This window comes from Salmo salar, chromosome ssa16 (assembly GCF_905237065.1).
Source record: "Salmo salar chromosome ssa16, Ssal_v3.1, whole genome shotgun sequence".
NCBI classification, from domain to species: Eukaryota; Metazoa; Chordata; class Actinopteri; order Salmoniformes; family Salmonidae; genus Salmo; species Salmo salar.
Genome location: NC_059457.1, coordinates 17,598,268 through 17,609,280, shown reverse-complemented (window position 1 = coordinate 17,609,280; position 11,013 = coordinate 17,598,268). Strand labels below are relative to the sequence as shown.

Here is an 11,013-nt window from a genome sequence, read left to right as displayed (position 1 = left end):
GTGTTCAACCTTCCCAAGTTCTCTCACATCACCCCGCTCCTCCGCTCTCTCCACTGGCTTCCAGTCGAAGCTCGCATCCGCTACAAGACCATGGTGCTTGCCTACGGAGCTGTGAGGGGAACGGCACCTCCGTACCTTCAGGCTCTGATCAGGCCCTACACCCAAACAAGGGCACTCCGTTCATCCACCTCTGGCCTGCTCGCCTCCCTACCTCTGAGGAAGCACAGTTCCCGCTCAGCCCAGTCAAAACTGTTTGCTGCTCTGGCACCCCAATGGTGGAACAAGCTCCCTCACGACGCCAGGACAGCGGAGTCAATCACCACCTTCCGGAGACACCTGAAACCCCACCTCTTCAAGGAATACCTGGGATAGGATAAAGTAATCCTTCTAACCCCCCCCTTAAAAGATTTAGATGCACTATTGTAAAGTGGTTGTTCCACTGGATATTATAAGGTGAATGCACCAATTTGTAAGTCGCTCTGGATAAGAGCGTCTGCTAAATGACTTAAATGTAAATGTAAATGTAAAACTAAGGGGACTAGCCCGAACCATGAAAAACAGCCCCAGACCATTATTCTTCCGCCACCAAACTCTTGGCATCCGCCAAACACAGATTTGTCGATCAGACCTCCAGATGGTGAAGCGTGATTCATCACTCTAGAGAATGCGTTTCCACTGCTCCAGAGTCCAATGATGGCAAGCTTTACACCACTCCAGCCAACGCTTGGCATTGCTTATGGTGATCATAGGCTTTTATGAGGCTGCTTGGCCATGGAAACCCATTTCCAGACAAACAGTTCTTGTGCTGACATTGCTTCCTGATACAGTTTGGAACTCTGTGAGTGTTGCAACTGAGGACAGAAGATTTTTACACGCTACGCGCTTCAGTACTCGTTGGTCCCATTCTGTGAGCTTGTATGTCCTACCACTTCGCGGCTGGTCCGTTGTTGCGCCTAGATGTTTCCACTTTACAATAACAGCACCTACAGTTGACCGGGGCAGCTCTAGCAGGGCAGAAATTTGACTAACTGACTTGTTGGATTGGTGGCATCCTATGAGCTGCCACGTTGTAAGTCACTGAGCTCTTCAGTAAGGCCATTATACTGCCAATGTTTGTCTATGGAGATTGCATGGCTGTGCGCTTGATTTTATACACGTCAGCAACAGGTGTGGCTGAAATAGCCGAATCCACAAATTTGAAGGGGTGTCCACAGACTTTTGTATATATAGTGTGTCGATGAAGCAAACTATCCATTTTGTGGTAAAAAATAAATAACAATAAGACATCCAAATAGTTTTTGGTCTGATATTTATTTTACAACTTGTCAGCAATAATTTAGAACACCATATGTGTAAAGCATTAACGAAATGTGCAACAGTTGCTCGGTTAAATATTTTTGGACATTGACATCAGACATATATTCCATAGTATATTCACAAAATTATTTACACACACGTGCCACTTTTGATGACAGTTTAAACTCTCCAACCCTGTTCCTGGAGAGCCATCATCCCGTAGGTTTTTGCTCCAACCCTAATCTAGTGCACCTGATTCTAATAATGAGCGGGTTGATAGGCTGAATCAGGTCAATTAAAACTGGGGTTGGAGCAAAAACCTACAGGAGAGTAGCTCTCCAGGAATAGGGTTGGAGAGCCCTGGTTTAAAACATAGCGGATTTGAGGCAAGAGCTGATGAACATAAGCTAAAAATAAGCAATACTGGGTATGCAAATTAAATGTAGTTACTCACACAAGGAACTCAAAACACACAATAAACACCACATTTGCAGGAATGAATCTCTTCGGGAAAAAAACAAGGATTGTACATTTTAAAAGGGCATTTATCAGAACTATCGGTCACCGACCAAAGTTACCTCTCCATCTACATACACCTATCCTGTATGTGTTTGTGTTAGAATGTGATACTACAGCTACTTCTACATCCTACATTCTGAGGCTGAGTATCAGATGTATAATGTAGCTTTATAAGTACAATAAGACTTATTACCCAAAAATGAGCTATGATTAGTGGCTTATAAGGTCTGCACAAAATCACTAAAAAGCTTCAATATCTGTTAGTAGCCTAGTATCTGGTTCTTCAAACACATTCACACTCTGTACAGTCTGGAGTAAAATGTCTGCCCTCTAGTTTAGAGATTTTCTAAAAATAGATACAGTGATAGACTAGAATAGTTGGAAAGTGAGTGTTGGGAGGGAACAGGGGGGATTTTTCCAAAGGCAGAAACAAGTGCACTTTATCTCTCAAATAGTAAAGAACTAGGCGTTAATCCTATACATACAAACTTCCAGAGCTAAGAAATACACAGGTAGTTACATTCAATATCAAAGTTGTATAAGGTGCTATCATACCTAGTATAATTTTGCTGGAGGTAGCCGACAGGTCGCGCGGTGTCTCATTATGTGTGCAAGAGATGCCAACCAATCAGGGACATAATTGTCAATTGTCATCAAACAACATCTTCCAATGAAGTGCTTCTTTTCAATATGCCAAATATCAGCAGTCGCGGGTCAGAAAAACTTATTTGAGGTGATTGAAAATTCCAGAAGACTAAATAGACAAATCAAAATGTGTTGGCATGGATAGGGAGTTACATAATACGTAGTCATTTATCCAGTTAGTTAGTAATTTGTGTGTGTATGGGGGGGGGTCAATTTAGTGCATATGTACAAGGAAATGGATCAAAACACATCTATCACCATTAGTCATACTGTAGTCAGAGTCAGCAATGTTGATTCTAACCTTGGTGGAGGTCATTTGCAACTCCATACATCCAGTGTGACTAGTATCTGATTGGGGATCTGAGGACAATACTGCGCATAGAAGCAGATTGTTTATCTTGATGTTTTGGCACTGATATTGCCAGTTTTAAAAGTTGTGTCAATGGAAAAACTAACTCCAGCTCAATATACCCTAGGACTGTAGTAATAACAGACGTGTGCATGTTGTTAGTGTCAATCATTGTCGATTATCATTCAGATTACTCTTGCATTAAGTGCAAAAGGCACAGACTGTCACAACTTCCCCCTGCCTGGCCAAAATACAGGAGAAATTCAACTGTGAATCTTGTCTCGAAACGCCTACTATCAATTAAAATAATTGAAAATACGAAAATAAGGTAAAAACAGACAGCTATCAGAAAATCCTAAACAAAATAATATGCAGAATGTAGATCCAATTAGGATATAGGCTACACAGGTAAATTAGACCGTTTTTACAAGAAATAAAATCTAACGTTATCTTCATTATGTACAGTCATTTTCATTGTCTGGGGAGTCGTTCCCTAATACCATCATCATCATCATCATCATCATCATAATCATCATCATCATCATTCTCAGGGTTGTCCTCCCTTTCCTCAGGTGAGCCCGGCTCCACGTTTGACATGTCACTGTCGTCAGAGAGAGAGTGCTTGGAGTTGGAACCGAATCCAGAGCTCTTCACTGTCGACATGCCGGAGAAGGCACCTGCGGCAGCAGCAGCCGCTGCAGTTGCCGAAGCGTGTGAGTTAAGGCCGGGGTATAACCATGGAAACGGGGATGAGAGAGCTGCTGCTGCTGCCGCAGCAGGGTACACAAACTTCTCTAGGTTACTTTTGTCGAATAGCGGCATGTAGGTCGCTGCTGCAGAGGGATTGATGAAGTAAAAAGGCATGCAAAATGGAGTCTGCTGTCCCACGCCAGTTATTCCCATCAAAGAGTTCATAAAGGCCAGATCAGGTCTGGTGGTCGTGTCTGCGCCCGTCGTACTGTTTCCGGCCCAGCTCATCTTCGTTTTTTTTGCTGCACGGTCATCCCCGAACTCCTGCTTTATCTTTACTGCTTTGCTACGGTCACATCCTTTATTCCCATCGGTCTTTTCCGCCTCACCCCCATATCCACTGTCTGTGTCTGTGTCATTCTCGTTAAGCTCCCCGTGGCTCCTCTGTATGACCGATACGCGGTCATGTCCGGCTTGGCTTTCAACTTTCTGGCCATCGCGCTCCAGCACGTCTCCGGCAGGTTGCTGGGAATGGAGCAGTGGCGCACTGGGCTGAAATTGCGCAGATACTTTGTGCAAGTGGTTGATGAGTTGCGCGCACCGCTGCTCGCGCGTATTCCAGTTCTCGAACTTGTTGAGGTACTGCAGGACCTCTTTGGCACATGCTTGGAACCCGGAGTGGAACGCATCCAAATCGGCGTGAATGGACGTCTTCATCGATCGATCCCCTGAAAGAGTTAGAAACGACACAATTTACAGTACATGATGTAATCGTAATCAACTGTGAGAACACAACCAATAGGCCTATCGAATTTGAGTTAGGCTACAATCACTTTTACGCATAGCCTATCCAAGCCCAACTCTAAACCCAAAGTAGTCTATGTAGAAAAACCTAAAAGTCAAAAATTGAAGTCATTGGAGGTTATGTAACAATTTACCATTCTGCAAAGCAATAATCTTCTGGTGTTGTTGCTCAGTGACTGCAGTCAAAGCGTTTAAATGCTTCAAAGTTAACTCGAGAACAACCGCTTTCTCCAAATGCCCGAGCGTCTGAATGGGAAAAACATGATATCCAATTACTCAACAATCATTGAACAAAACAGTCAAATAAAAACACACATTATTAGGCTATACATCATCCTTCATAATTGCAAAAGCTTACCGTCAATTTGAGATGTTCGGGTAACAAATCCTTCAGCTGTCCGATACATTCATTGATTCTGTCCCTCCTCTTCTTCTCTATCAATCGGTGTGGTAACTTGTACGCGTCCTAGGAACAATAAGATAGATATATTCGATTAGGACCACAGAAACGAATGACAGTGTTAGATTCATTCTACATCAAGTGCCACATAGTCAAGACAGTTGTGTTATCCTACAATGACTTGTTAGCTATCAGACATTGTATTGAGATACAAACAAGACCAAATTAGCGCATACCTTGCCATCTTCGCGCTTCAGTCCTCTTTTCGATTTACACATGTAGAGTGAGGAGTATTCCAACCTGAAATAAATAAAGAGGGCAGGATAGTCACATAGTTATAAAGGTACCAAGGCTGATCATCTAATAGTTTATGGACAGAGCCCATACTGTCCTAAAAATGAAATAATTACCCAAAAATGTTTTCATGATCAGTAAATTGTCTGTCTTGCAGACGCGGTATTCTTTCATCCATAACTTGTCGGTATGCTATTCCACTTTGTCTTTACAATGTTTGTTATTCCAAAACCAGCAGACAGAGAAGGTTTGGGAAGATGTTGCACCGCGACTGTTCTCGATAGCGCTGCGCTTTAGAATGCTGTCTATTTTCCTCAACTGCCACTTCGCGAGCAGTTTGTGCGAGAGTGCACAGCGCACGCGCGCCTCGAGTCGGAACAGCTCCAACTCACGTGTAAACTGCACCAGCACAACGTCCGGTAATTAAGACCTTTGCAAGACCCGGTCTAGTAGGCTACGTCACAGTCCGTTTCTATGGCAATGCAAACTAAGACATATCTATTCATGTATGGTATTCTATTGGAGTTCAAATTCATAGTCAAACGACTGAAATAATTGTTTATTATATCATGTCCGTTCTGCCGGTGCACATCCTCATCCAATTGAGCTCCGCTTTGACCATGTACGTGAATGCGACGCGCACACTGGACTGTTTTCGCGTGCGTGCGTGCGTGTGTGTAAGGAGAGTGTGCATAAGGCGCTCACGCACACATCCCGGGGGCGAGGTATGCTGCTCATCCCTTCTCGCGCTGAGTCTCTCAGCTCGCCAGCCGCCCTGAGGTGCGTTTTCAGTAACCATGGCACTGTCTGAGTAGGCTACACGAAAACGTGCGCAGCACTTCCTTAATCAACCGTGTTGACATCTTCCAATGAACAAATTCGTAACAATGTATGCAATCGTCTCATTGTGCTATGCGCAATGCATTACAATTAGGCTTCATTATTGTTAAGCACATGAAGTTAATGTGAACATGGCCCATGTGAGAAGATAAACAATTATATGTGTTAACTTATGCATACTTGGCTATTGAAACATGTTTTACTAAGTAGACATGCCATTTTATTAAGATCCAATATTGATACTTTGGAGATCATTGGAAGAAATAAACTTCCACTATTATAAATATGTAATAAATATGTTATGTTGTTAGTAATACATAGGCAAATAGTGTAGCCTACTGCCATGACTTGACACTAACTTAAAACAGGTTTCACCATATAACCAAGCAGCTTCAGTAGACTTACACTGGCCATGTTTAGTGTCCCTGGCACTGGTTCCAAATGCTAACATTTTAGCATTTGTGGCACAGAGCCCATACATTCAAGTCATTTTTTTTACGCATCATATCCAAATCATCCGAACGTATCTAAACTGTATTGTGAAGCTCACCAAACTCATGTATGGATGATTTGAACACGATGCGCGAAAAATGCTAATATCGGTCCCATGACTTGAATGGGATTTGTGCCACAATTGAATGCTAAAACGTTAACATTTGGAAACACAGTGCCAGCCACTGCCAGGGAAACGAAACCAAAGCATGGATTGCTGTCACACATAACGCATAAAGGGTAAGGAAACCAGTGTAATTGTGTAATTTGGGTGAACTCTCTCTTTAATATAAACTTCAGTAACAAAAAAACAAGTTTCCATCTGCGTTTTATAGCGAATGTGCCCACTCTGGTGTTGGCATGCTTTAACCAACAACTGGCAGATAGCCTACAGTGCAGGAAGGATAGCGTACATGATGAAATAATTATGGACAAAAGAAAAGAGCAAGATTCTTTTTATTTGTCAAACGGCAGCCAAGCATCGATCATAATGTCTCTCACGATATTTATTGAAAGGGAGCATCAATCACCGCGTGCACTTTCACCACCTTGTGATGTTCATACATTTATATTATCTGTAGCCAAATAAACTGTATGCTTTCCCGAGTCAGAGTGGAAGGACCACACAACATATCATTGATGCTGCTTGATCATCGATGCTGCTTGATCATCGATGCTTGGCTCCGGTTTGACAAATACAAATAATCTCGCTCTTTTTGTCCATAATAATCTAGTCATGAAGGCTATCCTACCCGCATTCTATCTGCGAGCTGTTGGCTAAAGTGCAAGTGCCAAGACCAGAGTGGGCACATTAGCAATGTAACGCAATTTTTGGTGGGGACAAAACGATCAGTAGAGTTGAAAATGCAATGCAAAACCATTTAACTTGCATTCTTTATTTGGTAAACGGGAATTTAAACACAAAAGTTATTTTTATGTGCACTACGTCATCACGCACAGCCTGTTATCTGCAACAGGTTAATTTTATGGAAACACATCTCTGGTGGGAAAATGCCCATATTGTTCTTATGCGGATTTTAGATTATTTGCATGAAAATCTGTCGGCAGCTGGATGGAAACCGAGCTAGTGGCAAAACTACGATGACAGTGGTAATCCCAAAGCAACACCCAGGGCTTATTGCTATTAGCCCACACAAACACCTGCATAACATATTTACAACATGGAACAACAAATACTTTTTAAAACTTTTTTCACATTTTGTTACGTTACAACCTTCATCTAAAATATATATATTCTTTTAAATCTTCATACATTTACACACAATACCCCATGATGACAAAGCAAAAACATGTTTTTATACATTTTAGCAAATTTATATTAAAAAACTAAAACAGAAATACCTTATATACATAAGTATTCAGACCCTTTACTATGAGACTCCAAGTTGAGTTCAGGTGCATCCTGTTTCCATTGATCATCTTTGAGATGTTTCTACAACTTGATTGGAGTCCACCTGTGGTAAATTCAATTGATTGGACATGATTTTGAAAGGAACACACCTGTCTATATAAGGTCCCACAGTTGACAGTGCATATCAGAGCAAAAAGATCGTGTCGAGGCACAGATCTGGGGAAGGGTACCAAAACATTTCTGCAGCATTGAAGGTCCCCAAGAACACAGTGGCCTCCATCATTCTTAAATGGAAGAAGTTTGGAACCACCAAGACTTTCTAGAGATTTCCGCCTGGCCAAACTGAGCAATCAGGGGAGAAGGGCCTTGGTCAGGGAGGTGACCAAGAACCCGATGGTCACCCTTTTTATGTTTTATTTAAAAATGAATATATTGATATGTATATATATATATATATATATATATTTTACTTTTTAATGATATCCAATTGGTAGTTACAGTCTTGTCCCATCGCTGTAACTCCCGTACGGACTTGGGAGAGGCGAAGGTCGAGAGCCATGCGTCCTCTGAAACACGACCCTGCCAAGCCACACTGCTTCTTGACGCACTGCTTGCAAAACCCGGATGCCAGCCGCACCAATGTGTCGGAGGAAACACCGTACAGCTGTTGACCGAAGTCAGTGTGCATGCGCCCAGCCCAACACAAGGAGTTGCTAGAGCGCGATGGGACAAGGACATCCCAGCCAGCCAAACCCTCCCCTAACCCGGATGACACTGGGCCAGTGTGCACCGCCTCATGGGTCTCCCGGTCGCGGCTGGCTGCGATACAGCCTGGGATCGAATCCGGGTCTGTAGCGACGCCTCTAACACTGCGATGCAGTGCCTTGCGCCACTCGGGAGGCCCCCGATGGTCACTCTGAAAGAGCTCCTGAGTTCCTCTGTTGAGATGGGAGAACCTTCCAGAAGGACAACCATCTCTGCAGCACTGCACCAATCAGGCCTTTATGGTTGAGTGACCAGACAGAAGCCACTCCTCAGTAAAAGGCACATGACAGCCCACTTGGAGTTTGCCAAAAGGAATTTAAAGGACTCTCAGAACATTAGAAACAATATTCTCTGGTCTGATGAAACCAAGATTGAACTCTTTGGCCTGAATGCGAAGCATCACGTCTGGAGGAAACCTGGCACCATCCCTAAGATGAAGCATGGCGGTGGCAGCATCATGCTGTGGGGATTTTTTTTCAATTGCAGGGACTAGGAGACTAGTCAGGATCGAGAGAAAGATGAACGGAGCAAAGTACAGAGAGATCCTTGATGAAAACCTGCTCTACAGCGATCAGGACCACAGACTGGGGAGAAGGTTCACCTTCCAACAGGACAACGACCCTAAGTACACAGCCAAGACAACATAGGAGTGACTTCGGGACAAGTCTCTGAATGTCCTTGAGTGGCCCAGCCAGAACCCGGACTTGAACCCGATCGAACATCTGTGGAGGTACCTGAAAATAGCTGTGCAGCGACGCTCCCCATCCAACCTGACAGAGCTTGAGAGGATATGCAGAGAAGAATGGGGGAAACTCCCCAATTACAGGTGTGCCAAATTTGTAGCGTCATACCCAAGAAGACTCAAGGCTGTATTTGCTACCAAAGGTGCTTCAACAAAGTGCTGAGTAAAGGGTATGAATACTTATGTAAATGTATTATTTCAGTTTTTTTATTTTGAATACATTTGCATAAATCTATACAAACCTGTTTTTGATTTGTCGTTATGGGGTATTGTATGTAGATTGATGAGGGGAAAACATGATTTAATCCATTTTATAATAAGGCTGTAACGTAACAAAATGTGGAAAAAGTGAAGGGGTCTGAATACTTTCCAAATGCACTGTATACTTCCATTCATTTTTTCAACTGGTACCAGGGGACCTTCAGATGAATCTTGTGAGGCATGTGGGAATCCTAGAGCAAAACAACTGACATATAGGAGATTCTCATCTTTCCACAGAGGGGTCATATTAGTGTGTAGCCCAAACTGTTCGGACGCTACAGACAGAATTTGGCAAATCGGCTAAACCGACTTCAGACGAGTCCCAAGACACTTGTAGGGGTTGTAGAGCAAACCGTAGAACACCATTGTGTTCATGAGAGTCCTCTTTTCACAAACCATTCAAACGATTTTGTGAGAAGACCGATTTTCGGGATGTCTCATGGTCTGACAAGCACTGCTCTAGCTCTGTCACCTTTTACCGCAGATGCAGAAGGGCGACTTAGGCGAATGCGGTGGATTGAGACACATCCAATGCAAACTGATATCTCTAGCTTAAACTGACCGATTTTCATGGGGATTTCTTTATTATGCTAATTAGATACATAACTACTGAAATTCCCAGCTAAGAAACACATGGTTCTCAGAAAGTTATGTGCTAGCTGTGTATTAACTTTCTGGGATAGGTAACCAACATCTTAGGGCCATATGAGTTTTCCTTAACCATGTGACCTGACCAGATAAAAATGCTGGATTCCATAGGGTATAATCCCAAGAGTTTTTCCTGGTCAAGTCACATGACGTCTGGGAAAATCGTCTGGCCCCGGTTTCTCTGAAACCATATAATAATATGTAATGACTTATTCCATTACTTTGGCATAGCTATTTAATAAAATACCCCCAAATTCCTTATATACCCTAGAGGCTGAACTGTAATTGGACCAATTAATCCATGTTTTGATCATTTTAATAGAGGATCAGAGCTATAGTAATGCCTTCACATGTCTCCCGATCACATTACTTCTTCCACTAAATCATGTGACTTTGACTTCCAGCACTTGTCCGTGTAATGGTGTAGACAACAGTGATCCAACCACTCTCATTCGAGAATGACGTTGGTGACGTCCTCTGTGCCAATCTTCCTTTAACCCATAGGCCCAACTGCTACTGAACTTGCTTTTTTATTTCATATTAAAACAAGCTTTCTTCATTTTATATGCAATTGTCTGTTCACAGTGGTGCTTCTGATCGTGTGTTGGAGTCCCCCCTTGTGTCTTCTCTGCCCCCCCTTTCCTCCTCTTTTACTTCACAGTGTGCTGCTGCTCTGCTATATGTGGCGCCCGGAGCCGCTCCAGGAATCTGCCCTAAATGTTTTCCATATTAGTTCAGAGCCTTCTCTGGTTCCAAATAGCCTAGCAGCCGAGCAGGGATAATACTGAGAGGAACCCTGAGCAGAGAGGGGAAGGGAACGGGGGGCGTGGCAGGGAGCAGGGTAGCACACTGACAGACAGCACAACGGTAAGACACTGACAAAGAAACGGGAAAGG

At 43.2% G+C, this 11,013-nt stretch overlaps 1 protein-coding gene across 1 annotated transcript; it reads right to left on the bottom strand.

Annotated features, from left to right (window-relative positions):
- Nucleotides 1-1,292: 1,292 nt before the first annotated feature.
- On the bottom strand, nt 1,293-5,422 carry bhlhe41 (basic helix-loop-helix family, member e41). The gene is made up of 5 exons (XM_014148255.2): nt 5,114-5,422; nt 4,940-5,003; nt 4,662-4,769; nt 4,438-4,549; nt 1,293-4,227 (listed from the first exon to the last, which is right to left on the bottom strand). Exons 1-5 carry the CDS (start codon nt 5,173-5,175, stop codon nt 3,281-3,283), a joined length of 1,293 nt encoding a protein of 430 aa, XP_014003730.2. The 5' UTR covers nt 5,176-5,422; the 3' UTR covers nt 1,293-3,280.
- Between the last annotated feature and the right edge of the window lie 5,591 nt (nt 5,423-11,013).